The 26179-nt window shown below is 43.1% G+C and overlaps 1 protein-coding gene and 1 long non-coding RNA gene across 22 annotated transcripts in view; one reads left to right on the top strand and one right to left on the bottom strand.

Annotated features, from left to right (window-relative positions):
- Window positions 1-8620, bottom strand: part of KDM6A (lysine demethylase 6A) — a 162871-nt gene extending 154251 nt beyond the window's left edge. For 8 of the 21 annotated variants that reach the window (XM_055801798.1, XM_055801803.1, XM_055801810.1 and 5 more), the window contains exons 1-2: window positions 8306-8557; window positions 7986-8049 (exon numbers count right to left, since the gene is read on the bottom strand). In XM_055801798.1, the coding sequence (XP_055657773.1) occupies window positions 7986-8049; window positions 8306-8466 (225 nt within the window). In that variant the 5' untranslated portion in view covers window positions 8467-8557. Of the gene's footprint in view, window positions 1-7985; window positions 8050-8305 lie in introns of all 21 variants that reach the window. The other 13 variants (XR_008746831.1, XM_055801794.1, XM_055801795.1 and 10 more) reach the window with 7 other exon arrangements.
- A 142-nt stretch (window positions 8621-8762) lies between these two features.
- The window catches only part of LOC106112306 (uncharacterized), a 32744-nt gene continuing 15327 nt past the window's right edge, over window positions 8763-26179 (top strand). The window contains exon 1 of the long non-coding RNA XR_008746833.1: window positions 8763-9237. This is a non-coding gene — a long non-coding RNA (uncharacterized LOC106112306). The remainder of the gene's footprint in view (window positions 9238-26179) is intronic.

The following is a 26179-nucleotide window of genomic DNA, read 5'->3' as shown; positions in this document are numbered from 1 at the left end:
AAACCATAAAGGAAGCTATTTTGTCAAAATAGCTCTGATGGTAATCCATGCATCCTCTCATACCCTGAAGTGAGTGTATCTGAGAAAGCATATTCTCCAACTCCCAAACATGCTTAAGGTGCTTTTTGTTCACTAACACAGTATTTTATTTACATGAGGCATACCTCCCTATCATTCTTTAGATACAACAAATAGTATTCAGTATCCAGAATAATATCTGATCCACTGCAAAATGCTGAGAGGCTCATTTTAAAAATGTACCATTCAACAAGCTTTATTAGGTCCACAGTCAAACTACCAAATGGTCCATACCACTTTTGACAGTATCAGTAGAACTAGTCTGGAAAACAAGCTTTGAATAGCCTAGTCTCAAAACAGGCCAATCTTGAAAACAGCTTTTCCACAAGAGGAATTACAACTACTATGGGTATTTCTTTAACGTGCCTATCTGTAAATCAAAAACATGTAATAAAATATTTAATTATTTTCTCTTGCTTTACATAACTTCCCTGGTCCAAAAAACTCAGATAAGACTATCACAGTTCTTCTCTTTCCACATAACAAAAGTGTTTCTGTAAGATTATCCTCTCAGGTACACCTATACAAACCCTGGCAGCCTTCTGCAGAGCTCCATACAGGACGACAGTTCAATTTTGTCTGGTTTTAACTACAAAGAAGTATTCTGCTAGTGAACAAGATTAACGTTGTTAACACTTGTAGCAAAGACAGTCAACTGGTCTCTGTAATGACACCTGGAGTTTAATGAGCACCACTTCGATTTTTAATTGTAAAGACACATGACTCAAACATTACACTTCAAACACTATAGCTGCAGAACCTCACCATGAAGGGAAGTTAAAACAAAAAGTAACATATATCTTGTACTTACATGTACAACTTAAGTGTGAAACTAAAGGACTGTAAGTCATATACACATACCTATATGCATCCAGAGTGAGCACAATAATGGCTTATCTTCTGGAATTATCTGAACCAATACTAAAACCTGTCACCTAGTTCAGATATGTATTCACCTCAGATTGACAGGCCATCTGTTTAATTAATTTCTGCAGAATCTGATCTAAGCCCTTTACAGCAGTAAGTAATTTTTACACAACTATTTTAGTAGCCTCAAACTACAAATACACACATTTCCTTCCCTTTCAGTCTGTTTAAAACACCGCAAAATCCCTCCCATTACCCAAAAATAGTATCAGTTGAGGACCAAGAACAACAATATTTGTTCACTAACCAGACAACAACCTGAAGTTCAACTCATGCATCTGTAAGGCTGGAAACTAAAGCTTCATTTCTCCACAGAACCGAAGTTTGCCTAATTCTCAGCGGGATAAAGAACAGTGGGCTACACCATATAATTCTGGCACTGGAAAGTCTTGTGACAAATGGTAATCAGTACAAAATCACTTTACAGCTGTAAATATTTTCCATTACTCTCCTTAATTTTGTATCATCTTACTAACGTAATAAAAACAAATGGTTCTACACACACAGAGTTATCCAAGTATGAAACAACTACTCTTTTCTAAAAAGATGTAACAAACATATGGTATAGCTTTTACATCATACTTTCAACACTTATTTCAGATGGTATCAGCATTTGCAGATAGTCTTACCTCTGTAATCATCAAGTCCACTCAACCCACTACAGTGAACAAACAGCTATAAAAGGCTGGCAAGAGGCAGAGCGCCATGCTCTTCACAAGCAGAAAGCACACCTGAATACTATGTATAGAGAAAAGCTTTAGATGGTCTACTACTTCTTCACATGCAGTACCTGAGATTACTTGTATAAAAACGTGACAGCTAGAGTCTGCAAGTATCATAATGCACAAATAGGTCAATGGCAGGATTTCAGTGGTTAAATTACTCGAACGGAATTCAAGAAAAACATTTGTTTCCCATCCTCGCCACTGGTTTTCTTTACACTTCCAAAAATTAAATAGTTTATCAAAACCTCTGTTCCTCAGCTGCTAAAATACAGTATTTCTCTCTCTTCTCCATCCTGAACTGCTGCCCACCTTGTCTCTTTAATTATGAAGTCAGTAGGACACGAATTACTTAAGTCTGTGCACATGTATCACTTAAAAGAAACCACCACTTCAGCCTCCAGACTCAGCAGACCAGTACTTGGAAGCTACAAGATGTAACATTTTTTCCATAAGAAACATGAAAATCTACTATAACAAAGGGAAATCTTATACTGTATTCCCTATTAATAATCTCCCAATAGCAAACATAAAGCTTACTGAGATGCAAATACAAATATGCTAGCTGTCCTGCAATCTTTAACTACACTTCTTCAAAAGCATGTTGTTTGCAGAGATAAGGTCCATTCTTGCCTGCTCACTGACATATTAAAATGACAACTGTAACATTTGGAACTTCATAAATCTCCTTGCCTTCAGCAAGTAGTAACAATACTACACTTTAAACTTAAAGTAAATCAAAACAGTTAAGAATCTATTTGTTGAGCAATAAAAAGAACCATTTGAAAGAACTATGCCTTGAACACTAGTTTTGAGAGTATCAAAACGTGCCAAGTATCTCACACTTAAAGTACAGTATAATGTCCATTAAAAGAAAAAAGAAAGTTGTTTTTAACACCAGATGATGTGCAAATATTGCAAACCTATAACGGAAGTCTTTAAGTTCCAGGATACATAAATATCACATAGACTGTAATTGTAATTTTAAAATATAAACCTGACACAACCATGAACTATGGAATATGTCATCCATTACACCTTAATTGGATCCTAAAAAACCCTACCCTATTAACATAAAGCCCAAATTGTATACAGACAAATACCAAGCTTCAAAAAAAAATCCGTGTCAGTCCAAGTTATCCAATAAACAGACTTAATTTTTACTTAAAATCTCTCCACTTCCAGACACCTTCAAAAGGAGATGGAAAACCAGTTCCACCCATAACACAATTTACAAGATTTTAACCAACTTCAAATTGTTCCATAGTAGCAGACAGTCTGCCAGATAACAAACAAAGAATAAGAAATGCAGAACTTACTTTAAAAAAAAAAAAAAAGAATAATCAAGGAACAGCTCAGATAAAAGTTTACAGAAACTAGAGGCTGCGCACTTTGTGGAATACTTTACAAATGTCTCATGGTACCAATTCCCAGTTTCTCAATTCCCAGCACTGCCATTATATAAGACAAACACCATAATTCTTTTCAAAGCAGTATTTCTTTGTTTTGATGAAAATAAATTAAGCCAAAAGCATTTCCAAAGTTATTAAAGAAAAAAACCAAACAACTTTATTACACCTAGACTAATCTGTTAAATTTTTTCCTGCATAATTATTTTTCAAGCAGTCTGTTATAATTAAAACAGGATATTTAATTATAGATTAGTAGAAAATTATCATTAATGTCAACACTAAAGGGAAAAAGTCAATAAATACTAATTCACACTGTCCAAAACTATTTTTAAACAAGCGACACTTACAAGAAAGATGAAAGAATATTGTCAGCCTGCACTTACTTTGTATGCTTAATAAAAAGCACAGATAATTACTGTTAATTTTTTCAACACATGTGGCCTTTACACAAAGGAAATACCATTTTTAAAATCAGACGGAAAACAAAAGGGCTGCAAAACCACAAAAGGTTACACAGAGACCAAAAACTGGCATATTGCATGAAACTACTTCATATCTCTTTAAATTGATGTCAACATCAATACTTTTAAATGGAAACATGCTTCAAATTTTGTCTACAGGATATGACAAACTGATTAAACTCAATGAATAGGAATTAACAAGCATCTTATGCCCAATACATTAGACCAGCTACATCACCCTAAATCTGTATATAAGACAATTATAGCTTACGAAACAAAGGCTTATCACTGCAAGAAAGTCAACTTTGGCTAAACATTGGAAGTACCGTTAAAAATAAAAAATAAGAAAAAAAAAGATGGAAGAAAAAAAAAGGAAATGTTTTGCAATTCACTTCCAATACAATGGATGTTCTCTGCCTCCCTCTCTCCCTCCTCACACACCCCCCCCAGTCCTTAAGCATCACCTCCTGCTAACAACATCTTCCTGGGAGAGAGACATCAAGATAACAGCAGGGGTTTAGTTTTTGTTTTGGGGGTTCTTTTGCTCCTTCACATTAATGTTCTTGTCAACTACAAAAGCATAACAGTGAGCACTTTCTCCAGTACAAGACTGGCTACGCTGGATTTTCAGCATTTAAACCCATTTAAAAGGTGAACTCTCAATTTCCCTCTCCCCCAAAACCACACTGGCTGCAAACTATTATTTTCAAGCTCCTTTTCTGCACAATAAACATACATTTTTTGGCAACAGAAAATTCTATTCTTCTGTCACACATACTAACAGCATGTACACCATTACAGGAAAGTCTGATTTCTTCTGGCTTATCACATATTCAATACATGGAGCAACAATACAATATTCCTGACCTTTAATCTATATCTTCAATAATTCATAAAATTGTATAGATCTGATGTCTTATCTGCTCATTTGATTTGCTACACCCAGCAGCAGGACTCAGTTTAGTTCACGAGACTACCACTATACATCCTACAGAGCAAAACTATGGAAAAAGGGAGACTGCAATCCAAACCTGGAGCACGAATGAACCCCACAACTATTTTAAAGCTCCAGACATGAAGCTCCCTCCATCCCCGAAAGAGATCCCAGAGTTCTTACTAAACTCTGTCAGGGTGTGGCTTCATTAAACCAAAGTTCCCACTGCAAAGGCTTCATGAAATCTCCTGGTGGGCCTGGCAAGTGACTTCAGCCAACGCACTGCCTGCCTGCTGAGTGAACCCCAGGAAAACCAAGAGTAGTACCTCCTCGTACTGAGGCACCAAATTCAAACCCACAACAGAATCCTGCTGCTGCACAAGTACCTGTGCAGGTAACAGAGCAGTTCCCTCAACACTTGCAACCCAGGACCTCACCTCCCCCTGCAACAGTCTCCTCAGACGTGTACACTTCTACCACCTTCGCCACAGGTAACCAGGGAACACTGTCAGGCGCTCACAGAAGAGACGCTGCTACAGCCTGCCTTTTTAAAAGGTTCAGTAGCAGGTGGACTATTCTCACATTGAGGGGAGTACTGATAAATTTTTCCCTTTGTGAAGGATTCCTTTGGAAACATGACTCAATGGTTTTCCTTACCTGCTTTACTTGCACCTATCTCTCATATTACTCTACAATGCGCTGGCTTGTAGATTCTTAAATCAATCTGTTAGGATTTCATAATTATGGAGTCTAAGGTCTTTGTTAGCTGTTGTTGCTCCGTGCACAAAAGGGAAGATTTTGTTACTATCGCTGTAAAACCTATTAATTAAATGCACATATCTATGGCCACACTTTCTACAATAAAAATAACTGTTACATGGAATTGAGAGCTATCTGCTAGAATGACGACTCTAAACCTTCTCATACAATGTAAATTGTATGAAGGTGCACACACAGAAAAAAGGAATTAAGTAAAAAATATCTTAAAATAAGAGCTCCTTCCTTATCGGTAACAGTAATTGAAATACACACGCATTCGCTGAAAAGTAAAAAGCACAAACAAAATCAAACCTGGTTCAAGCCAAGAAATTCATCTCAAAACATCTTTGCACTGAACAGTAACATTTTAATCATTCTACTTCCTTAACAATTTACTTTTCTCAGAGTCAAGTTTTATGAAGAACATGCTTCTGAGTTAGCTTGCAATGCATAAAGGTCCAAAACATTGTCAGAAAAACGAGGTAAAATAGCAATATATTTGGTGGGGTTTGGGGGTTTGTGGGGGGTTTTTTTTAGTACTTGGTACATGGATTCATACGTTGACACTGTAGGAGAACACACGGTATTTCTAGAAATACACTTCAAAATTATCAAAATGCCCCACAACTTCAGTCATCTCAAACAAGACTGCATATACTAAAATACAATCTTTTCGACTAGCATAGAAAAGAAAATACATTATATGCAGGAAAGTACTCAAAACTCACCTAATATGCTGAATTGCTGTCTGCGTTACTTAATTTTACAGTACGCAAAATAAAACTTAACCTAGTCATGTTATGCGACAATCTAATTATGTATGTTGCTTTTATGTTCTATCTGGCATCCTTAAGGTCTATCCCATACATGACTCTCTCCAATATTTCTGACGGCCTCAACAGCATTCACAGAGCAGACATTAATTCTGGTCCACTAACAGTTAACGTACATTATTTAACTCATCTGACATGTCATTCCCTTGCCTTTCTGACTTATCGGAAGAAGTATTTTTATAAATAACTCCGAAAATCAAAAGGAAACCACGACATTTTTTTAAAACATAAGCACAAAGAAAAGTGTACTTGCTTTTCGTTCCATCCCTGCCCCCTCCCCCCACGTCCTGACATTGAGCTTCTCCAATCATGCCAGAAATAAACATCTAAACACAAGTAAGGGCCTAGGCTACCAGATTCAACACGCTTTAGAGTGAGGTCTTCAGATCAACCAGGAACAGCATGAGAAAAAAAAAAAATCTCCACGGGAAAGTATCAGCACACAGCACGGGCACAACAATAGGATGAACAAAGTGTCAAATGCAACGCTACTGACAGGAACAAGTCAGAAAGCAGGAACCAGAACAACCCAGTCCTCTGCTTCAACCGTGTGGTCTTTTAAAAACAGTGTTCGACTTAATCTGTTAGGCAAACGCTTTCTTCGCATTCGGTCTTTAAATACAACTGGCAGACACTCCGCCCGCACAGCCTTTGTCAATAGCTTACGGGCGGGCAGCAGAAATGTGCTACAGGTTGATAAGGAGGACACCGGCGCTGCAAACGCCCTGCCTGCAGCAGGAAAGCACCCAGAAAGAACTTGCAATGCGCAGAAGAGTTTCCCTCAACGTTCACCGGGGGCTTCACACTCCAGCCGACGTGCATATTCGTTCCCGGTATTTGTTTCGTGTTTACCTCCCCCCCACACACTTCTTTCTCCTCCCTGTCCGGCCATCTTGGGCCGACAGGAGCAGCCATTACTTAACTAAATGACAGGGCCAACAACTTTTCACACAAACAAACATCTCTCTCAAAAGGCCGGGCAGGCTCCAGCAACCTGCAGGCCGTCCTGCTCCCTGACAAGCCGCCCGGCGGCGGGGACGGCGCGGGGCCCGGCGGGCGGGACACGGCGCTCGACGAGGACCTGGCACGCTGGCGGCAGCTGGGCCCGGAGAGTAAACAAGTCACTCGGCGCCGGGCTCCGGGAGCCCCTCAGCGCCGCGCCCGGCCCGGCCCCGCTCCCTGCGGCCCCCGGCCCGCTTCGCCCCCCGCCGCGCCGCCGGGCGCAACCGCCGCCGGGCAGGGCGCGCGCAGCCGCCGGCCCCCGCCGCGCGGGGCGAAAATCACGAGGGAGGGTCCGGGGAGAGGCCAACGTCAGCAGCGCCTCGCGCGCGCCTTCCCCCCCCGCGCCGCCGCCACCTCCTCCTCCTCCTCCTCCCCCTCCCTCCCGCCCCCGCGCCCCCTCCCCCGCCCCGCCGCTGGGCGTTTGCTCCCGGCCCCGGGCTCCGGCCCCGGCGCGCAGGCACTTTCCCGTCCCGGAGCCGGACGGACACCCGCAAGGCCGCGCTCCCTTCGTCCCACACCCGGCCCCGCTCGGCTTCCTCCCGCGCGGAGAGCCGCGCCGAGTGCGCGGCGGGGAAGTTGGGGGAGGGGAGGAAGGGGCAAAGGCGGCAGCGACGCGTGGGGAGACCGCGGCGGGGGGCGAGGCAGAGCGCCCTGCCGCCCGCGGGGACGTGCGGCCGCGGGTGCCCCCCCCGCCCCACCACCACACACGCACTCTCGCACCCAGATGTACACTCGCACGCACACACTCACCGTGTGGACCCGGGGGACCGGAGGGAGGGGGCGGCTGGGCCGGGCCGGCTCCCTCCCCTCCCCCCTTCCCCCCCCCAGCCCCGCTCCACATCCACCCTCGCGCTTACCTTTAACAGCAAGGCCTTCGTTCTGGCGCCATCTTCATGAAGCCTCAGAAATCCGAAGAGTCGGCTGCAGAAGGGGAGCGGGCGGGAGGGAGGGGAGAGAGGCACAGGCGTTAGCGAGAGTCAGCCCCCCGCACGGGCAGGCAGGCAGGCTCGCTCCCGGCGGGCAAGGGCAGAGCGCGGCGGCGGCGGCCGGGAGCCCGCACACGGGCACACACGCACTCCCGAGCGGGGAGCCGCGGGCAGGGGAGGGGGGAGACACGGAGGGAGCGCGGGCCGAGCCGGGACACGGAGGCGGCCGGGGCGGAGTGGGGAGCGGGTACCTGTCGAGACCGGATAGGGCTTCTCTCTCCTCGGCTGTCAAGCTGGCGAAGTCCTCCTCGCTCTGGCCGCTCGCTTTCCCCGCCGCCATTTTCTTTTCCTCATCACCGAAAGGAGCAGCAGAGGCGGCGGCAGCGGCGAGCGACACTCCGCACGATTTCATGGAAACGCAGCGTAATTAACTCACGATCGCAACCCCCCCCCCCTGCGCGCCCCCAACACCCCCCAGCGCCGGGCGGGGCGGGGTGCCCGACACACACACACACCACAACTTTTATTACAACAACAACAGCCGGCAGGGAGGGGGAGGGAGGGAGGGAGGGAGGGAGGGGAGAGGGAGGGAGGCGGGGGGAAGCCCCGCTGCTCGGAGGAGGAGGGAGGGGGGAGGGAGCCCCAGCGCTGGAGACTCGGGGGAGGTGGGGGGGGGGGGGGAGGAGGAGGAGGAGGAGGAGGCGGCGGCTGCTGCGGCGGATGGCGGCGGAGCGGTGTTTACATCGCCGCGGCGCCGCTCGCCCCGGCGGCGAGGGGTGCGGGGAGCCGGGGTGACAGGGGCCCCGCCCGCCCTGCCGCGCGGGGTGTGTTTGCCGCCTGTACAAACTTCCCCAGCAGCTGCCCAAAGTTGTTGTAATTGTGTCACACAGCGAACCCCACGCCGCCACCGTGACCCCCCCCCTCCCCGCCCGCCCGCCCGGGCCCACGCAGCCAATCGCCGCCTCCGCAGCGCCGCACGTGACCTTTGTTGACTTACGTCAGTCATAGCGCTCTTCCACCGCGGCGCTTCGGCTTGGTTGGCCTACGGCGCCCGCCTCCCTCGCAGGCCTCATCGCATTAGTCGGCGTCCGAGGGGAGGGGGCGGGTTTCCTGGGACTCGCGGCTTGTGACAGGCCAGAGAGCCGTCAGTCAGAGCAGCTTTTCGATTTCCCAGCGCCAGCAGGTTTGCGTGCGCCTTTAAAAACCGGACGACGGGAAGGCGGGGGAGGGGGGAGTTTTCGGGAGTGGCGGGCGTTGGGGGTGGGAGGAGGGAGGGCTGCGCTCACGGGCGGAGTTGCGTAACGGGGCCTCCAGGCTGGGGGAGCGGAGGTCGCTGAGGAAGCGGGCTTCGTTTAGCGCCTGGCGGGCGGGGGCCGTGCCGCGCTGGCTGCGGGCAGTCGCGCTCGCCCTGCCTTGCTCCGGGGCGCTCTTGGCATACCCGGAAAATAGTGGCCTCCCCGCGCGGGGAGCAGGGACGGCGCTGGCTGGGGCTCCGTGCGGTCGGGCCGCGGGCGGGAGGAGGAGGCGGAGGCGCTGCCGCCCGAGGGGCGGTTGGGCGGCAGGTAACGCCCTCCGCAGCAGGGTGGCGTGGCCGGAGCGAGGGCAGGGCCCGTGGCGCGGCGGTTGGCCTCGCCCGCCCTGGGGAGCAGGGTGCCGCTGTCCGGCCTGCGGCTTTCGCCGCCCACTCGCGGCAGGCGGGGATTTTCCTGGGGGCGCGCGCCATCGGCCGTGGGGCCGCCGCCTCGCCGACGGACGAGCGCGTGGCGGGGCTCGGAGCGTGCTGCCCGCGGGGGAGGGGGGGGGCGGAGCGGGGCGCCGCGCCCAGGGAGAGCCCCCCTCCCCTCCCCTCGCCCCCCCCCGGAGCCACTGACAGGTGGAGCGGCGCCCGCTGGCGCGAGCCCCGGCCGTCACGTGGCGCGGGGGCGGGGCTCGGGGCGAGAGCTCTCTCGCGAGGCCTGGGGGGTGGGCGGGGCTGGGCGCGGCGGCCGGGCGGGGGGCGGTGCGGAGCGAGGCGCGAAGGAGCGAGGCTGGGCCGCCGGAGCGTCTCGCGGCGGTAAGGCTCAGCGTTTCTTCGGGCGTCGCGGGGCAGGGGCCCTTCCGTGCTCTGCTTGCTGCCCCTTCTTCACAAGGCCAAGCCTACCCCAGCCTTCCTGGTGGCTTAAATGTTACCTGGGCAGCCTTGGTTCCTCGGCCTTCCCGGTCTTGCCCAGGAGCTTGAGGGTGCAGTTTTCTCTCTGCAGCCCCATTAATTTACCCATTACAGTTGGGAAACTCAAGGGTTTTCTCAGCAAGGTTTTTGAAAATCATTAGGTCTTGGGTCTCCTATGATGCTTATGAGGAGATGAGCCTCCTGTAGGTGTGTGGTGGCACAGCTTGCTTGCTCATACCCATTTTGCTGTAAATGGATCAGCAGTGGCCTTCTGTAACATCACTGTGTCACTTCTCTGATGTTTAGCTGAAGCCTCATGGCTGGGCAGACTTTTTCTCTGCCAGCTGAATTCTCTCCCCGCAGAGAGGGGCCTGTTTTATGATTGCCAGGCTCTCTAAAGCATAACTGAAGCTAGTAACTGCCTTTGGGAATTAGGTGAATAAGGTCAATGGCCAAGCTATGTAAGGGATGTTCAATCACAATACTCTTGCTTGCTGGTTCTGTCCCTTCTGGTTTTAATTGTCATCCCCAAATCATGTGCTCATGAACGGTGGTACAGTTAACATTTACATGTCGCTGATGTTCTCCAAATGGATCTTCAAATGTTTTCTGGGCCTAATGGTGTCAGTAGTGCAGTGCAGAGATACTGGCAGAAGCGTGCAAGGCCTGTGCTGTTTTCCAGCGTGCTGATTGGAGATCTGGTCAACAGCCTTGAATAATGCAGAAAAAGACTCAAATTAATGTCCCTGCCCCTCTTGGAAGCAGAATCTTGTTGTGTAGCCATGCTGTCTGATCCAAATGCAGTTGGAACAAAAAAAGCACCTGAGTTTACTAAGGTTGCATATCCTTATAAAATAGCCAGCAACCAGTTGGTTAAGAGCATTCGTGTTAGAGACAGACATTTGTCATTTGTACATTTACAGTACTTAAAGAGTTTGGAGTGTGGATAAAAAACAATTTACTTTTGGTTGTGGGGATAAGCTACAGTCATGAATGGTGAAAACAACTATGATCAAACATATGCCTTCATCTGTAATTTACAAGGCTTCTCAGTCACTTAATTTCTCAGCAGTGCTTCCTCAGATGCCTAACTCAACACCAAGAACTATACTGATTGGTAATGTGCCAAAAATAAGGTAATTCAGCACAGATTATTTCTGAGGATCTTGACTCTGAAGTCTGAAGTTTCCAATTTGCAGTATCCCAAGTATAAATCAATGGAAAAGATAGTAGGTGAAACTTTCTCGGTACAAGGAAGGTTATCTTCTAAACTACAAAGCAATTCAGCAGACTTCTTTGAAGTGTGAGTCTTAGTTCAGCTGATAGTATAATGAGAAACTTCCATGCACCTGAAGTCACAACACCTGGGTTACTCCTCTAGTACTGTCAATGCTACTCTTACCCCCTGCATCCTGTCTGTATTGCCTGAATCGAATTTCCAGGTACTTTTTGTGGTTTGTAGGGGTTTTTTTGTATCTGAACTACTCTTTGGATGACTCAAGAGGTGCCATAAAAGCCTGTGTATTTTTTCAACTCTTCAAGATCTATCCAAAGCTCAGCTTACTTAATAGCAAGAAAAGCCTGCAAATGCATACTGGAAGTAACACTCTCTGCCCTTGCAAAGAGTCAGATAACAGTTTTGGGAGCTAACATTGATACACTATCACCTTATGAAAGGAGAGAGACTGTTCCAGACAAGTGCGATACTGGCCTCCAACTCTGAGATAGTCTCTGAAGGTGACCTCAGGAGGAGTACGTTCCTAAATTCTTGAGAAGAAAGAAGGAAACGTCAATGTTTTTCTGTATCTATCCAGTATTAGTTAACTCGTTAGGTTTTAGCTTAGTTTAAATTCCAAAGTCATCTGTGAGTGTCCAGAACCACTTTGCTACCTTCTGGGTGAAAGTTGTGGACTGATAAAGCTTTTGGACTGAACAGTACTCTTTGGATACACCTTTCCTGTTTTCACCTCCATTAATTTTCCATGCCAAGTTCCATTTTGTATTCCTATATGCTGTGTCAAGTGTTGCCTTGTCATGCTGCAAGACTTGCCCACCCTATCTGTTAAGAGACCTAACACTATTTGTACGTGTACAGTTGCAGAGTAGTTTATGCCAGAGAGAACTCCGCTCCAAGTAGGTGTTTGGCACAGTGGTCATTCTCTGCTGCTTGAAATTGAGATGCAAAGTTAATGTCCCACTTCTTGAAAAGTAATGTTAGAAACAGCAAAAGTTAATTCTAGAGTTCTCCCTGTAAGTAAATATACATCGCCTGACATCTTGTTAAGCTGAAAAACAGCTCCTGAAATCACTGCAAAAAAAAAAATGATGGAAGAAAGATTCTGCTTCAACACTGGGATTCAAGCTGTTGTCGCTCTTGATGTCAAAGGTAGTTGTGGTGTCTCAAGCATCCAGGTTCATTGGCAAATAGGACAAGCCTGAGCACATACATAGGAAGTCAATCTCAAGAAAATAACTTCATGTCGCATGGAACAGGGAAAGTGTGACCTGTGCAAGATCTCCTTTTTCTTTTTATTCTCATGTCGTTACGACTTTTCACTGACATCAGCTGCAGCAATCAAGTGGTTAGCTTGCTGTTTTTAGGTCAGGGCGGGTCTTTATAGAGATGGTGGTGATCCTACCGGTTTTTTTTATGAGCAAGAGTATGGTAGTCCATCATGAATGTTCACCACAAATTCACCGTAAATGTGCTGATAGGAAGTCCTGACTGGAGGCTTATTTACTACAATAAATACGGGAATGCTGCTTCTTGCAAAGCATGAAGCTCCTTGCTGCAAGTCTCCTGAATGACGAACACATGAGGCCTGATTACTTTTTCCTGTGTCGTGATCAGGGGCAAGATAAAGTAGCAGTTTGTTAGAGAGCAGAGCCCTGTAAATTCAGTAGGTTTTTCTGGAGAGAATTATACCTTCAAAGAAGAGTTGTGAATTTGTGGTGAACATTCATGATGGACTACCATACCCTTGCTCATAAAAAAACCTGTAGGATCACCACCATCTCTTCAAAATGTTTTGGACTGCCTGTATGCGAAATATGGGGGGCGCAAATAGACTTATGAATATTACAAAGTTTTAATTTGTACATCTCCTTAAAAAAGACAACTGTGGATTTAAACTCAAAACGGTTACCTGGTGGGAGTGCACTGCACTGGTTTGTTTTAGCCATACCTAATCTCACAGCTCAGGATGTGGAACTGCCCCCATGCCTTCTCTGTACTTGCTTTTGGACTTGAACAAAAAGCTCTTTTTTTTTTTTTTTTAACTCTCCAAATGTTCTGTATAGTATCATACAAAAGAATTTTTATAATGGCAGTTAACTAGGGTATGTTGTCTGCAGCTGAACTTCCTTATACATCTTTCAGCTGGTGAAAGAACCCTTCTCCCTGTTTGACATGAAATTCTTCCTGGACAAGGCTGCTACCACTAACTCAGCTTTCTCAAAACCACATTCGTTCCTGGACAAATATGGCTTTAGTTTTTGTGTCTCTCTAGCTCTCACTTTCCAGAGGGGCAGAGGTTTGGTGCGATGCTTCTGTGGTCATACCAAGGGTATTGAAAAGCCAGACTTGCTCCAAGGAGATTTTCTGGGTCTCAGTGTGTTTCTATAGACAACTCTGTTCTTTTACTGTCTGACCTCCTCATCAGATCCGTTCTCACATATGTGCTTATTTTCAAGAATAGCAATTAACAGAACCTATTGATTATTATTAACGTATTTGGTGTGACTTCCAAGACAGCAAATTTGAATGAGCAATATATCAATACCTGCTGGATAGAATTGCAATTTTGTCATCTTCTATAGTCCAAAACATATTTGCTAGTTACCTGCAGCAAGATTCATTATTTCAGCTCCTAGAAAAGAAGCACCTGTGGTGCTTGAAGTTAGGCATATCAGTTCAAATTGGTCTTTCATTCATGATTTTTGATGTCCTTCACAGATGCAAGCTATGAGCTGGTAGGGAAGGGAGGGTAACAGTCACCTCCTTATGCTGTCACACGAGTATGAAGCAGCTCAGCATGCACATGTAATCTCTACTGATGCTGTTGTTCGAAAAAAACCAAAAAGTTTTTCAAGTGTAGAGTAAACATTACACTTAGAATAGCTCAGAGGATCTCTAACTATAAGGAAAATCCTTCTGCAGTAGCCCGGGGGAAATGTGACAAGACAACAATCTTGGATTTGTGTGGCAAGGTATACATACCAAAAACAGAAAAGAAAAAAAGCAAGCTAACCAAAAGAACTTAGTGGATGCCATTTTGTGTCTTACAAAATATAAATCTAACACTTGTATTACTGTCACCTTGCCAGATTTTAGTCAAGCTACCTGAAACGTGACTATTAGGCATATAAGGGAAAGCAGCATAAACTGATACAACCTGACAATAAGTTAGTCAGGGAGAAATTAGCCCCTTTGTTTAACCTTCCATATTCATTAATGGTTTTTCATTCTGCATCTTTTTTTCTTACTGCTCTTTTCTTCAGCTACTCCAAGGTAAAGCAGAAAAGCTTAAATTATTAAATTACATTGTTGCTGAAATTTGGAACAAAAACCCCTGCAGTACTTAATTTTTTTTATTATTTAGCAGTAGCCCACATGTTGTCTGGGAGTTCATAATAAATGATCTGCAATTTCTGTGTTCCCTGTACTGCCCTCGAAGTTCTGACAAGTGTTGTGTGATGATTCATGTTATATTTTGTCAGTGGACAGTGGTCAAGGAAGTAAACTGATGTGAAACCCAAGGCTTTTTTCATTTCCTCCAAAATGCAGACAAAAGTCAAACGCTTTTGCTAGCTATAAGGAAATACGTATGCAGAGGAATTATTACTGTGGAACATATCAGGGAAAAAAAGTCTGTCTGATACTGTTTGTCCCTATGTTGATGAATGAATTGCTCTTCAGTCTCAGAAGTACCATACTAACTTTGGGTGACGAAGGGAGTAAAAGTGAGCTAATCTAAGGAATGCATTATTATCATGAAGATATTCTTTCTTCATAAGACTGTTAAAAATAGTAATTAATAAATGCTTTAGTTATAGAACTTAGTGTTGTTCTGTCTTGCTTGAATCATATAGTCATTTTCGTCTGTTGCCCTCTCCTCCCCTTGGCTAGCTTGATTTTAAAACCTGAATTGTATCTGAAAGGCTTGATGCTTGAATTCATCTGGAATTAAAGTGGTAATTCATAGTCATGAGAAGTACACACAGTTATCAGTGAAGCAGTAATAACTGTCACTGTGCAGTGTGTCAGCAGAAATGATAAAATTTCTATTGAGCAATAGAAACTTCAAAGGACTTGTTACTTAAAAATAATAAACAACATGTCAACAATTCAATCTAAACATGGAAACCCATGAGTTTGTATGCATAACCTTAACTATTCTGAGCTATTTAATGACATTCAGAAATAAGGATTTTTTTACATTCTGTAGATCTGCTGTGTAAGAGACTAGCTCATTGCATGCTAGCATGAACACACCTGTTTGCTTAAGTTCTACCAGTAGAAGTGACTGTTAGAAGAGCCACCACTGCATCATATTTTTTGTACTCTATAGATCTCTGATATTATACTAACTGGCAATTCCTGCAAAATTGGAGAAATAAATAATACAAAAAATTAAACTTGTCCAGGAAGTGGTTCCCTTACAGTGCCTCTGTTAGTAGATTTTTGTGGTTTTTTAATCATGCCCATTCTTCCACCCTGCCAGTTTTGGCTGTGTCCATTGGTGTGTATGCCAAATGTGGGCATGCTTCCATCTCTGTTAAGAGTTTCAGAAGGTAAGTAGGTGAAGTGTCTGCCCTCCCGCTAGGAACTGGATGCAGCAGCTTGTGACATACCACCTTGCGAAGAAGTGACCAATTTTTCGGAAGATAGTAATGAACAAGTATCTCTGTTCTTCAAAAACAGTGCAAAGAAAGTGAGATTTCTTGCCTTCGTGACTATGCAGGCAGTTAATACAACTTTTGAGAAGCTGATAATAAAAATACTGTGTTGATATTAACTTGTCTTCATCTTCAGATTGGCAGTTGTAGCTCCCCTTTATAGAATTTGGCAAATGCTGTCGAGGGGGGAGGGGAAAAGCAGCTTTGTGTTTCTATGGCTAGGTATTTATGTATGCATTGACTTAACATAAGATGCTAGGCTAATAACTGTAGTCTGCTCGTTTTCTGGCTTGTAAGTAAAAATAAGTAAACATTTCTAAAAACAGCTCTGAAACAAAGTTAAGGGTTTTTGTGTAAACATTTGAAAGGAGCTGTTCAAGATGCTTAGCAAAGTGGATGAATGGGTATCTTGTTTACTTTTGTCAATCCTGGAACAGAATGCAGTATTATCCAAGATACATTATTATCTGGTATTTTTGGTTTTCTCATAACTCTGAGGATGTCACATGCTCTTAATCGATTTAATTTAGTGCATTATAGATAGATCTTTTAAAGAAAATATCTGAGAATTATTTATTTTAAAAGCCTCAGCTGCTGTGTATGCTATTCCTTGTTAACATTCTTATGGATGTCTAAAATGATAAAATCTTCAATAACCAATCTGAAAAACTATTTGGGTTATAGGTCTGTTGAGTCTTTCCTGTCTGTTTCTTACTACATCTGCCTATGCAGTGACTTCTAAAATCCGGTACTTTGCACAAGTAATGGTATATATTAAGTCTTGTAATCATGTACAGATGAAAGTTTTAAAGGTGCAGATAGCAAAAGGGGCTATGTCTTATGCAGAGTTAAGGCAGTGGCTCAAGAAGCTCCACCACTTACTAGACACAGACAATGACAATTCTCCATCCTTGTCTAAATGCACAGTTCAGGATTCCCCTAGAGCAACTGTTGAGTCAGGGGGCATTGCAAGTAAAATAAGACATGATGCTTAAATTTGAAGACTGTTGCTGCATGGCATGCAACTCTTTATTACTTTTCTTACATTTTAGAATTTTATAAAAATAAGGTGGCATCCCATCGCTTTGATGCATAGAACTCAAAGAATGGAACAGGGTTGTACCCAGAGCATGTAAACTTGTTCATCATGTCTGATTGGAAGGTAAAACAAGACCTATACTAAAACACCAAACTGAAATTTCAATATTTTTTCCCCCATAAAATTGCTTCTATCAAGAGGGAAGTTCTATTTAGAAGCTTTCCAGTGGTTTGTGCTCCACTGTGTCTTCTGCATGTCAGTAAGAGTTGGATCGGGCCTCTAACAGAGCTGAGAACATCAGGATGGTGTGAGGAAGACAAGTGGTTTCTACCTAAGCTTGACATTCATAAAATCAAAAGCTAACTCTGCCTTTAAGTATACATTTTCCCTTGCTTCCCCCATCCATCAGCTGCATTTCACTTGAACCTGTCAAGCAGGAAATTGTTAGTTCAGGAATGGTTCAGAGAACTTAGTCTTAAAATTTCTTAAGGTATGGTCTGGTTTCTGTTTGAATGTTTGCAGTTGTGTATTTCTTTGTACAAATGTACTCTGTACTACTAAAGTCTGTTTGTGAGGAGTTCTTCTCAAGTGTTTTTTTGGTTTGGTTTTTTGTTGTTGTTGTTGGGTTTTTTTGGTCTGTAAATGAGTCCTGTGGTGGTTTACTCTTGTGAGGAAAGTTAAGGCATAGTGTTTCTCTCCATGGATATAATGAATATATAGTCCCAAACTGAAAGCCCGGTGAGAGGAAGGAAATTGCCATTGGTCTCAGTGGCAGAATAGCTGCTTGGGAAAGATGGCAGCAAAGGGCAGATTCAGTAAGCATGGGCAATATTTTCCAAAGCCTTGCTATATTTAGATTGGTACTTTTTCTGCCAGTAGTGGATACACAAAATTTTAAGTTGGGGATTTAAATCTTCATACAACATAATCAATATGTGCCCAGTAGCTTCTTAGTATCAGTGAGAAGAAAGTCCCTCTAATACTCCTCCCTCTCAATTAAAAAAAATCCAAGTCCACATCCCCTATTGAATCCACATGCTTACATGTAAGCATCCAAGTTTACCACTTTGACTAGAGTCTCAATAGCTGTCTATGTGCCACAAAAATATGGATGCAATTAGCGTTAAAGACATCACGGTTTTGAAAGTACATAGATACATTTCTTTTTCTCAAGGGTAGTCTATATAAAGATGACCAGGGCACAATCTTAAGAAATGTACATTGGTTCTGCTCAGGTTCTAGTTGTTCCCTTTACAAAAAGGAGGACAAATGTTTAATAAAACACTGTTGTTGCCAATTGTGTCATTGGTTCTTTTTTTTATTAAGTTACTGGTTTTGCTTTTTCTACATACACCTTCAGTGCAGGCACATTTCTAGTAAATCATCCCACCTTTTAAGGACCTGAACCTGCAAGTTACAGAATACCATCTCAAGAGACTTTCTGCTCAGTACTTGGCAGGATCGAGTCCCATTTTTAATGGATCAGTTCAGATAAGCTTGCAAAGTTTGAAGGCTTATCAGACTCCTTTATTCAGGAAATTGGGCAAGAAACAGGTTTTCTTGCAAATTCAGTGTTGTTCCTGGTTTCTGTTACATCAGCCCATGCTAAAGGACACATCCTGCCCTGTTTATACTTCTGTTCTCTCTGAAAACATAACTGAATGCAATATGCATCATTAGTTAAGAACAACTCTTACACATCTACAGTTAAGCCTCTTTTATGAATCAACTGATATTTTCAAATCCATTTCTATTTAGGGTTATTAATTTTGCAACGTAAATGCTGTCAGTGGTCTGCAAAAAATGCAGGGGAAATGCAAGCAGGATGATTACAATTTCTGCCTCCCATTTGGAGGGGTTTGGTTTCAAATACTGTGGTGTGGGTGGGTGGTTTGGCAGCGTACAAGAAATGGAGATCACAGCATCAGCTGAGAGTCAGGAACAAGCGAGTGAGGAGAGAGCCAAGCGCACAAGGTGGATCTGACCACTGGTTCAATAGAGAGGTGCTTTCCCTGGCTGAATTCTTGACTAGTCACTTACTCCAACTCTGCTTTCTGTTGCTGTCATGGTTTTCCACTAGTTCTGTGAAATATGATGTGGTGGCTTGACCCTGGCTGGATGCCAGGTGCCCACCAAAGTGGCTCTATCACTCCCCTCCTCAACCAGACAGAGGGAGAGAAAATTCAACAAAAGGTTTGTGGGTCAATAAGGACAGGGAGATCACTCAGCAATTACCATCACAGGCAAAACAGACTCGACTTGGGGAAATTAATTTAATTTATTACCAGTCAAATCGGATTATGGGAACTAAAATTCAAAAGTGAAAACTGCCCCCCCCACCCCTGCCTTCTTCCTAGGCTCAACTTCACTCCCAGTTTCTTCGCCTCCTCCCCCTGAGTGGCGCAGCGGGACAGGGAATGAGTGTTAGAGTCAGTTCATCACACATCATTTCTGCCACTCCTTCCTCCTCACACTCTTCCCCTGCTCCAGCGTGGGGTCCCTCCCATGGGAGATAGTTCTCCGTGAAGTTCTCCAGCGTGAATCCTTCCCACAGGCTGCAGTTCTGCACAAACTGCTCCAGCGTGGGTCCCTTCCATGGAGTGCAGTCCTTCAGGAACAGACTGCTCCAGCGTGGGTCTCCTGCAGGGTCATCAGTTCTGCCAGCAAACCTGCTCCAGCATGGGCTTCCCAGGGGTCACAGACTCCTTTGGGTGCAACTGCCTGCTCTGGCATGGGGTCCTCCATGGGCTGCAGGTGGGTGTCTGCTCCACCGTGGACATCCACAGGCTGCAGGGGACAGCTTGCCTCACCATGGTCTTCTCCATCGGCTGCTGGGGAAATCTCTGCGAGAGCACCTCCTCCCCCTCCCCCTCCTTCACCTTGGTGTCTGCAGAGTTGTTGCTCTCACAAATCCTCACACCTCTCTTCTGCTGCAATTGTGCAGATTTCCCCCCCCACACACACACCCTTCTTAAATATGCTATCCCAGAGGTGCTACCACCATCACTGATGGGCTCAGCCTTGGCCAGCAGCGAGTTTGTCTTGGAGCTGGCTGGCACTGGCTCCATTGGACATAGGGGAAGCTTCCAGCAGCTTCTCACACAAGCCACTTCTGTAGCACCCCCACTACCAAAACCTTGACACACACACTCAATACACATTAATATTCCTTTACAAAGTGTCAGGCAAAAAGCAGAAATTATCAGGTGATTAGGGTTTTGTTTGCTTTTTCCCCCAAGTCTTAGTCCAACCCATGACTATGACAGCACTTTGTCAAAGATCACACAGCTGTGTAACCAACATGAATGTGCCTCAGCATGGCCACCCCACCTCTGACGGTCCCTTCCCAGTCACTGTAACCAACCCTGTTCTGCAGTTTGCTCCAGACATCCCTCAGCAATGCTATTTAGCCATTTAGAATGTTGTGCTGGAAACTGAAGCAAAGGCATTGAAGAAATCTCAGCTAAAAAAAAGCAAACAAACCAAGCAGCACGCACATGCACACACGCCCCAAGAAAAACCCACCCAAACACAACAACAAAACCACCTCAAACTTCTAAAGGGAGCTGAAAGCCACTTCCAGACAACTTGTACGGTAATTATTCACATGCAGTATTGTGTAGCACTCTGAAAAATATTTAAGAATAACATCCTTTTAATAGGAAATTAAATGCCAGAACAGATGATACAATGATTGTATTATTGGGTAGCATACAAAATTAAATTAAAATTTGTCTTGTTAATAAATCTTAACTTCCTTGCTGGCTCTGCTGTGAAGAATCCTGACGTTCTTTTGTAAGAAGGCCAAACCTGTGCGTAACAGTGCCTCAGGAGCTGGTTGACTGATGCACAACACGGTAAGATGATTGCATCTTATGAGGTTGACTGGAGATCGCTATCACAGGAATAAAACCCAAGTTCAAAACTACCAAAACGTGGAATCTCTGAAAGTTTTATGAGCCATGGAAATGACCTACTACTAACTTCTTACTACCTCTTAAGTAATTGTTAATCTGCTGCCAGTTAGTCAAATTCTAAGTTGGGAGAGTTGGCTGGACAAATTGCTGTTGGTCTTTATGACAAGCTCTCTTTTTGTACTGTTCCTGTACTGATGTAGCAGCAGTTGCTGGAAATCAAGGCCCTGATCCACACATGTGGAATAACTTCTTTCAGGATAGCACTTTTGAATGCTGCCTTACCTGTGTACACACCTCTTTCCTAATGGAGCATGGTCAAAAAGGAGCATGATTCTGCGCAGTTGGCAATGCTAAAAAGGAAACAGCATGTACCAAATGATACAACTGGTGGATTATATGGGAGAATAATCCATGCTTTTTCATCCTGAAGAAGACTTTTACCAGGGTTTTCTTATGTGATTACTGTTCATACATTTTTTCTTTTTTTCCCATGTACTGTGTTTTACAAATCATGTCATTATTTACGGAAACTTTTAGGAAAGAACTTGTCTCTTGTAGCATATATTAATTCTTAAGTTCAGAAGTGTTGTCTTATTGAACTAATCACTCCCTCTTAAGCCCAACTTTGCAATGTTTCCATTGCACTTATTCAGAAGTGTAGAAATTACAGCTAAGACATCGATTCAGGCAAGTGTTTAAAGTAACAATAAATAAACAATAAATACCATAAAGGTTAAAGATTTAAAATTAACTTCTACCTACTATCTGCTTGCATTGCAGCCTTAATAAACAGGCTATGGTTCCTGCTCTACATTAACATTCAGAAAGTTTTTCACCATGAACATGTAATTGTTTGTATTAGAAGCTTAACTGTTGTATGCAAAATTAGAATCATGCCTATGGGTATTTAAAATGGAAGAATAATACCAGCTAATGACTACAGTGTAACTAGGAAAATTACATCAGGGAGAGTATTTCAGATTTTGCAGATTGGCTAAATTTATATTGATGAGAAATGTATAAGATTTAGCTCAGTAAAATTTAATGAAACCAAGCATATATTGAGGAAATGAAAGTGTACAGGCTTATTTGTTGCGATGTGTGGAAATCAGTTAACTTTTTATTTGAGAGAGAAATGAAGTTCTGCTTTATGGAAATTTCTGATTATTTTTCCAAAACATTGTTACTTCTTTGGACGTAAACAGTTATATGGTCTTGCAGATAGGTTTCTTTAGTAAATTAAATTTATTGAACTTGCTGATTCCTCACAAACAAACATATTTCTTTACCAGGAGTACACAGGGGCATATTCCTTTGCAGAAAGAAGTGAGTTGTTTTGTAGGGAAACCAGAAGAGTTTATGTTCAAAGTTCCAAATATTTTCTATGAAAATGCTTCATCACTTTTTTGGCTGTTTTTCACTCTGTAACATCCTCTTCTGATCAAAGAGATACACACCTACTCTAAAGAAGACCCAGCTCATTACATTAGGTAATGTCAGTAAGCTCTAGCATTGAGGTCCTGGCAAAATTAATTTGCATTCATCATCTGGCTTGCCATGTGAGCTATTATTTGTATCATAGATTTTGGTTTAATTATTCCAAGAAGTACAACTGCTTCTCACTTTTATCCTCAATATGTGGTATAACTGCATCCTCCAATTTCAGCAAAGTTTTGCTTAATCTTAACTGTCAGGTGCTCTAAGTAACTTCTTGCTGTGAAAGGTATGAGAGAGAGTATTTTGGATCTGTATATTAATTGCAAACAATCGAGAGGTTCAAGATGAAAAAGAGATCAGTATTTTGGACTTCCTAGTGCAGATAGGAGTCTGAAAAGATTAGAATAGAATTAGTTAGTAAATTATTATTTCTTTCTTTGTTTGTTAATAGAATTAGTTGGAGAACTTACAGTAAAATACTGGACACTTGAAAAGTGTTTAAAAAAAAAGAGAGATGCAGATTCAAATATGCCCATGCTTAATGCACCAGATACAACTTTCAGGCAATCTGTGGATGCATGACTGCTAAAATAGAATGAGATAAATCTCATTTTTGAAGTTGGACAGTTTATTCAGAGATTGAATCAAATTAAGAGCGTGTGTGTATATTCTACCAGCATAGAAATAGTATAGTGAATGAACAAAAAGGTAAGCCTTATAATATTATTCATAGAACATCTGAAAGGAAGTAGAACAGAACAACATGTTTTAACCAAACAGCTCACAAAGCAGTCCTCTGATATATCAAAGCTAATTAGGACAGAGTCCAACAGTTACAAAAGATATTTAGTTGTTAAGAGATAGCCAGCGATGTTTTGTCTTATCTCTTAAGCAGATCATTAACGGCTTCCTGTTATATTTCTTCATGACTTCTTTTCAGGAAAATTATTACCCTCTCCTCAGGAGAGACTGAGACCTACCAGAACAATTCATTTGGCCTACTCCCAGCCACCCTGTCTTCTGAGATACAGTTGGGGAGTAACAACAGCCTGCATGAACAGTTCTTGCAATAGCAGTCTGCTCTGATTGTTGCTTTTCCTCATTTTCCTCACCATGCTACACAAAATAAGTTCAAAAATTTGATCGAGTCAAATCTGTTGCACATGTGCTGACAAACTTCTGAATGCATCAGGGAAATCATTGCGCACAAAGTTCAGCCATGAGTTTTGCCATAGCAGCAAGTTTGGGTACTGCTGGTGTGGCATATTCTCAAATTCCTGAGGAAAAGACAGAAATTATATGTAACAGTTAATGTAGGGAGACGGGCTGGCACCTTACGAAAAGGTCTCAAAGTCTTTCTGTCAACACCATCTTTTGCTTTCATCTGATTTTGCATGCAACAATGGCCTGATAGTCTGGGGCACAATCCTTAAACAAAACAACAGCAACTATGTTTATGGTTAAAGTATGGATAGAATAGTCCTCCAGCTGCTTGTTGGGGTCTTTTGTTCCTGTACGTAAGAGAAATGGTGGAGAACAGAGGTAATTGTCTAGCCTGTCTCCCAGACTGATGCCTAAAGGTATCAATGTTTATTTTTACACATAGGTATCAGCACTGTAAAAACAACTTTTCAGCTGAACCTATTCTCATGCTTTCAGTTGGCTTTTGTTCTTTTGTCTTTTATTCTCCTTCTTCCAGAGCTTTCTAATGGAACAGTTCTCATTCTTTGCTCAGCCTTTGGTCTTCTAACTCTGTCGTTCTTTTTGAGGGAAATGTGTGTGCTCCACAAGGATTTTTTTCTGGGCTTCCTCCTTGTTACACTGTAAAATCGATGCAAAGCATGTCCTGCCATTTTTTCTAAACAGAGAGAGAAATTGTATAATCTCTCCACAACAGATGCTTCATTGCCACTTGACCTGTCTGCAGTCCACTGTTATTAAGTCCTATCTGTAGGTAATTTTACTTTTTAATGAAGAGTGATTTGGTCTAGAAAAAGGCAGATAATGTCTACGTGGTTTTTGTGGGGTTTTTTTGCCTTTGCTTTATTTCAATTTATTCTTCAATAACAAAGCAACTGGATGTAATATTTAAAAGTCAGTTCGTTCTCTGAAATCAAGTGAACTTCATCCAAACTCAGAATCCTGATAGTCAGTTCTAACATTTGCAAGCACACACTGAAGAAAAATATTTTGACATCTAGGCTGTCAGATAATCTGGCAGTAACAGTTACATCATTCAGGGAGAGAAATGGTAACTTCCAGCGTAATTTATTGAGAAAATAATACATTTACTGCAGTTAAATACCCTACTGGATGCTAGAAAAGTTACTTAGCGCTTTTGGAGGTGAAGTAGTTGCCTTCAGAACATGGGTTATTCTCTTGTGACAAAAACAGAAGAAGAAAGACTTGCCAGAAATCATCAATGAAGAGTACGTACCTGCAAAGAACAGTATGTTCAAATACATTTAAGAAGCATTAGGAGCCTCATGCTGAAGTATGTAATGCATAGAGAAAAAAGGAGTGCTCAGGATCGTATTCCTTACGGAAGAGGCTTGTGAGGCACAAAGGGTCCTACAACAAATGCTTTACTTGGAATAATTTTTAAAAGCTAGAGGAGTTCCTAGCACTGTCGTGCTACGCCTGGAAAAACGGCTCTGTCTTTGGGCAGAGGTGTTTCCTGGCATGATGCAATGGCTGCTCTGTAGAGCTTTCACAGCTGTTGGTTTTACATCTTCCAATTTTCCTTCACTGACATTTTTCATTTTCCTTTGTCTGTTAAAAAGTAGTCTTGTTTCTGTAGAGAGATGTCTGAGCATTATGTATAATGACGGCAGTAATAATTTCCAAAGGGCTCGGAGGACTAAATCCAGGTTTTGTCGGCTTGCATAGTGCTGTTAGATGGTATCCATCTGAGGCTACATAGCGTGTCTGCTTTTAATCTGGCATAATTTGTGTCCCATACTGATTTACACATAAAATTTAAGTAATAGTTGTGGCTGCTTGGAAAGAAAATAAGGGTTTTTTTCATGCATTATATAATGTAATTAACAAATAGTAAATTCGTTACTCTAGTTACTGCTATTGTTGGCAATGATGACAGTAAAAGCCATGATTTTGCAAGAATAAGCAAGACCAGGTCATATAAGAAAACTGGCAGGATTATTCAGCACTTTAAGAAAGGTGTTTGTAACATAGACAGTCTCAGCATTCAAATTGTTCTTAACTCAGCCCCTGTCTAATTAGATAACCAAGTCTCATTGGAACTTACTTTTTCCTTGATGGTTAATGCCACTGGCAGTGCTGTGTCAAGCTGCTTCTTCCAGAGCTGTCTTTTCAGTGTTTTTCCTGATGGAAGAGTTGTTTTCCCTTTTCAGATAGGCTAACCCTTTAGATTCAGTTGATGAAATTTACTCCGAGCTTCATGTGTTCCAAGTCACTTGTTAGGAATCACAAAATAAAATGTATAAGACATGATCTTAGATTGTTACACCTTACACATCTACTTCAACCTTTTACTCTGATGTCATTTTTAGTGGAAAGACAGCCTAACAAATTATTGTGGAAATTCTTGTTTTATTCTTTTATCTTCAGTGAAACTAAAAAATGAAAAACTCTTGGCATACTCATCCTTACTTATTCTCCTTACTTGTTCTTCTGTATTTCTTCTTTTTCTGAGGCAAAACAG

This window comes from Falco peregrinus, chromosome 4 (assembly GCF_023634155.1).
Source record: "Falco peregrinus isolate bFalPer1 chromosome 4, bFalPer1.pri, whole genome shotgun sequence".
NCBI classification, from domain to species: domain Eukaryota; kingdom Metazoa; phylum Chordata; class Aves; order Falconiformes; family Falconidae; genus Falco; species Falco peregrinus.
This window is presented reverse-complemented; position numbering and strand designations above follow the sequence as displayed.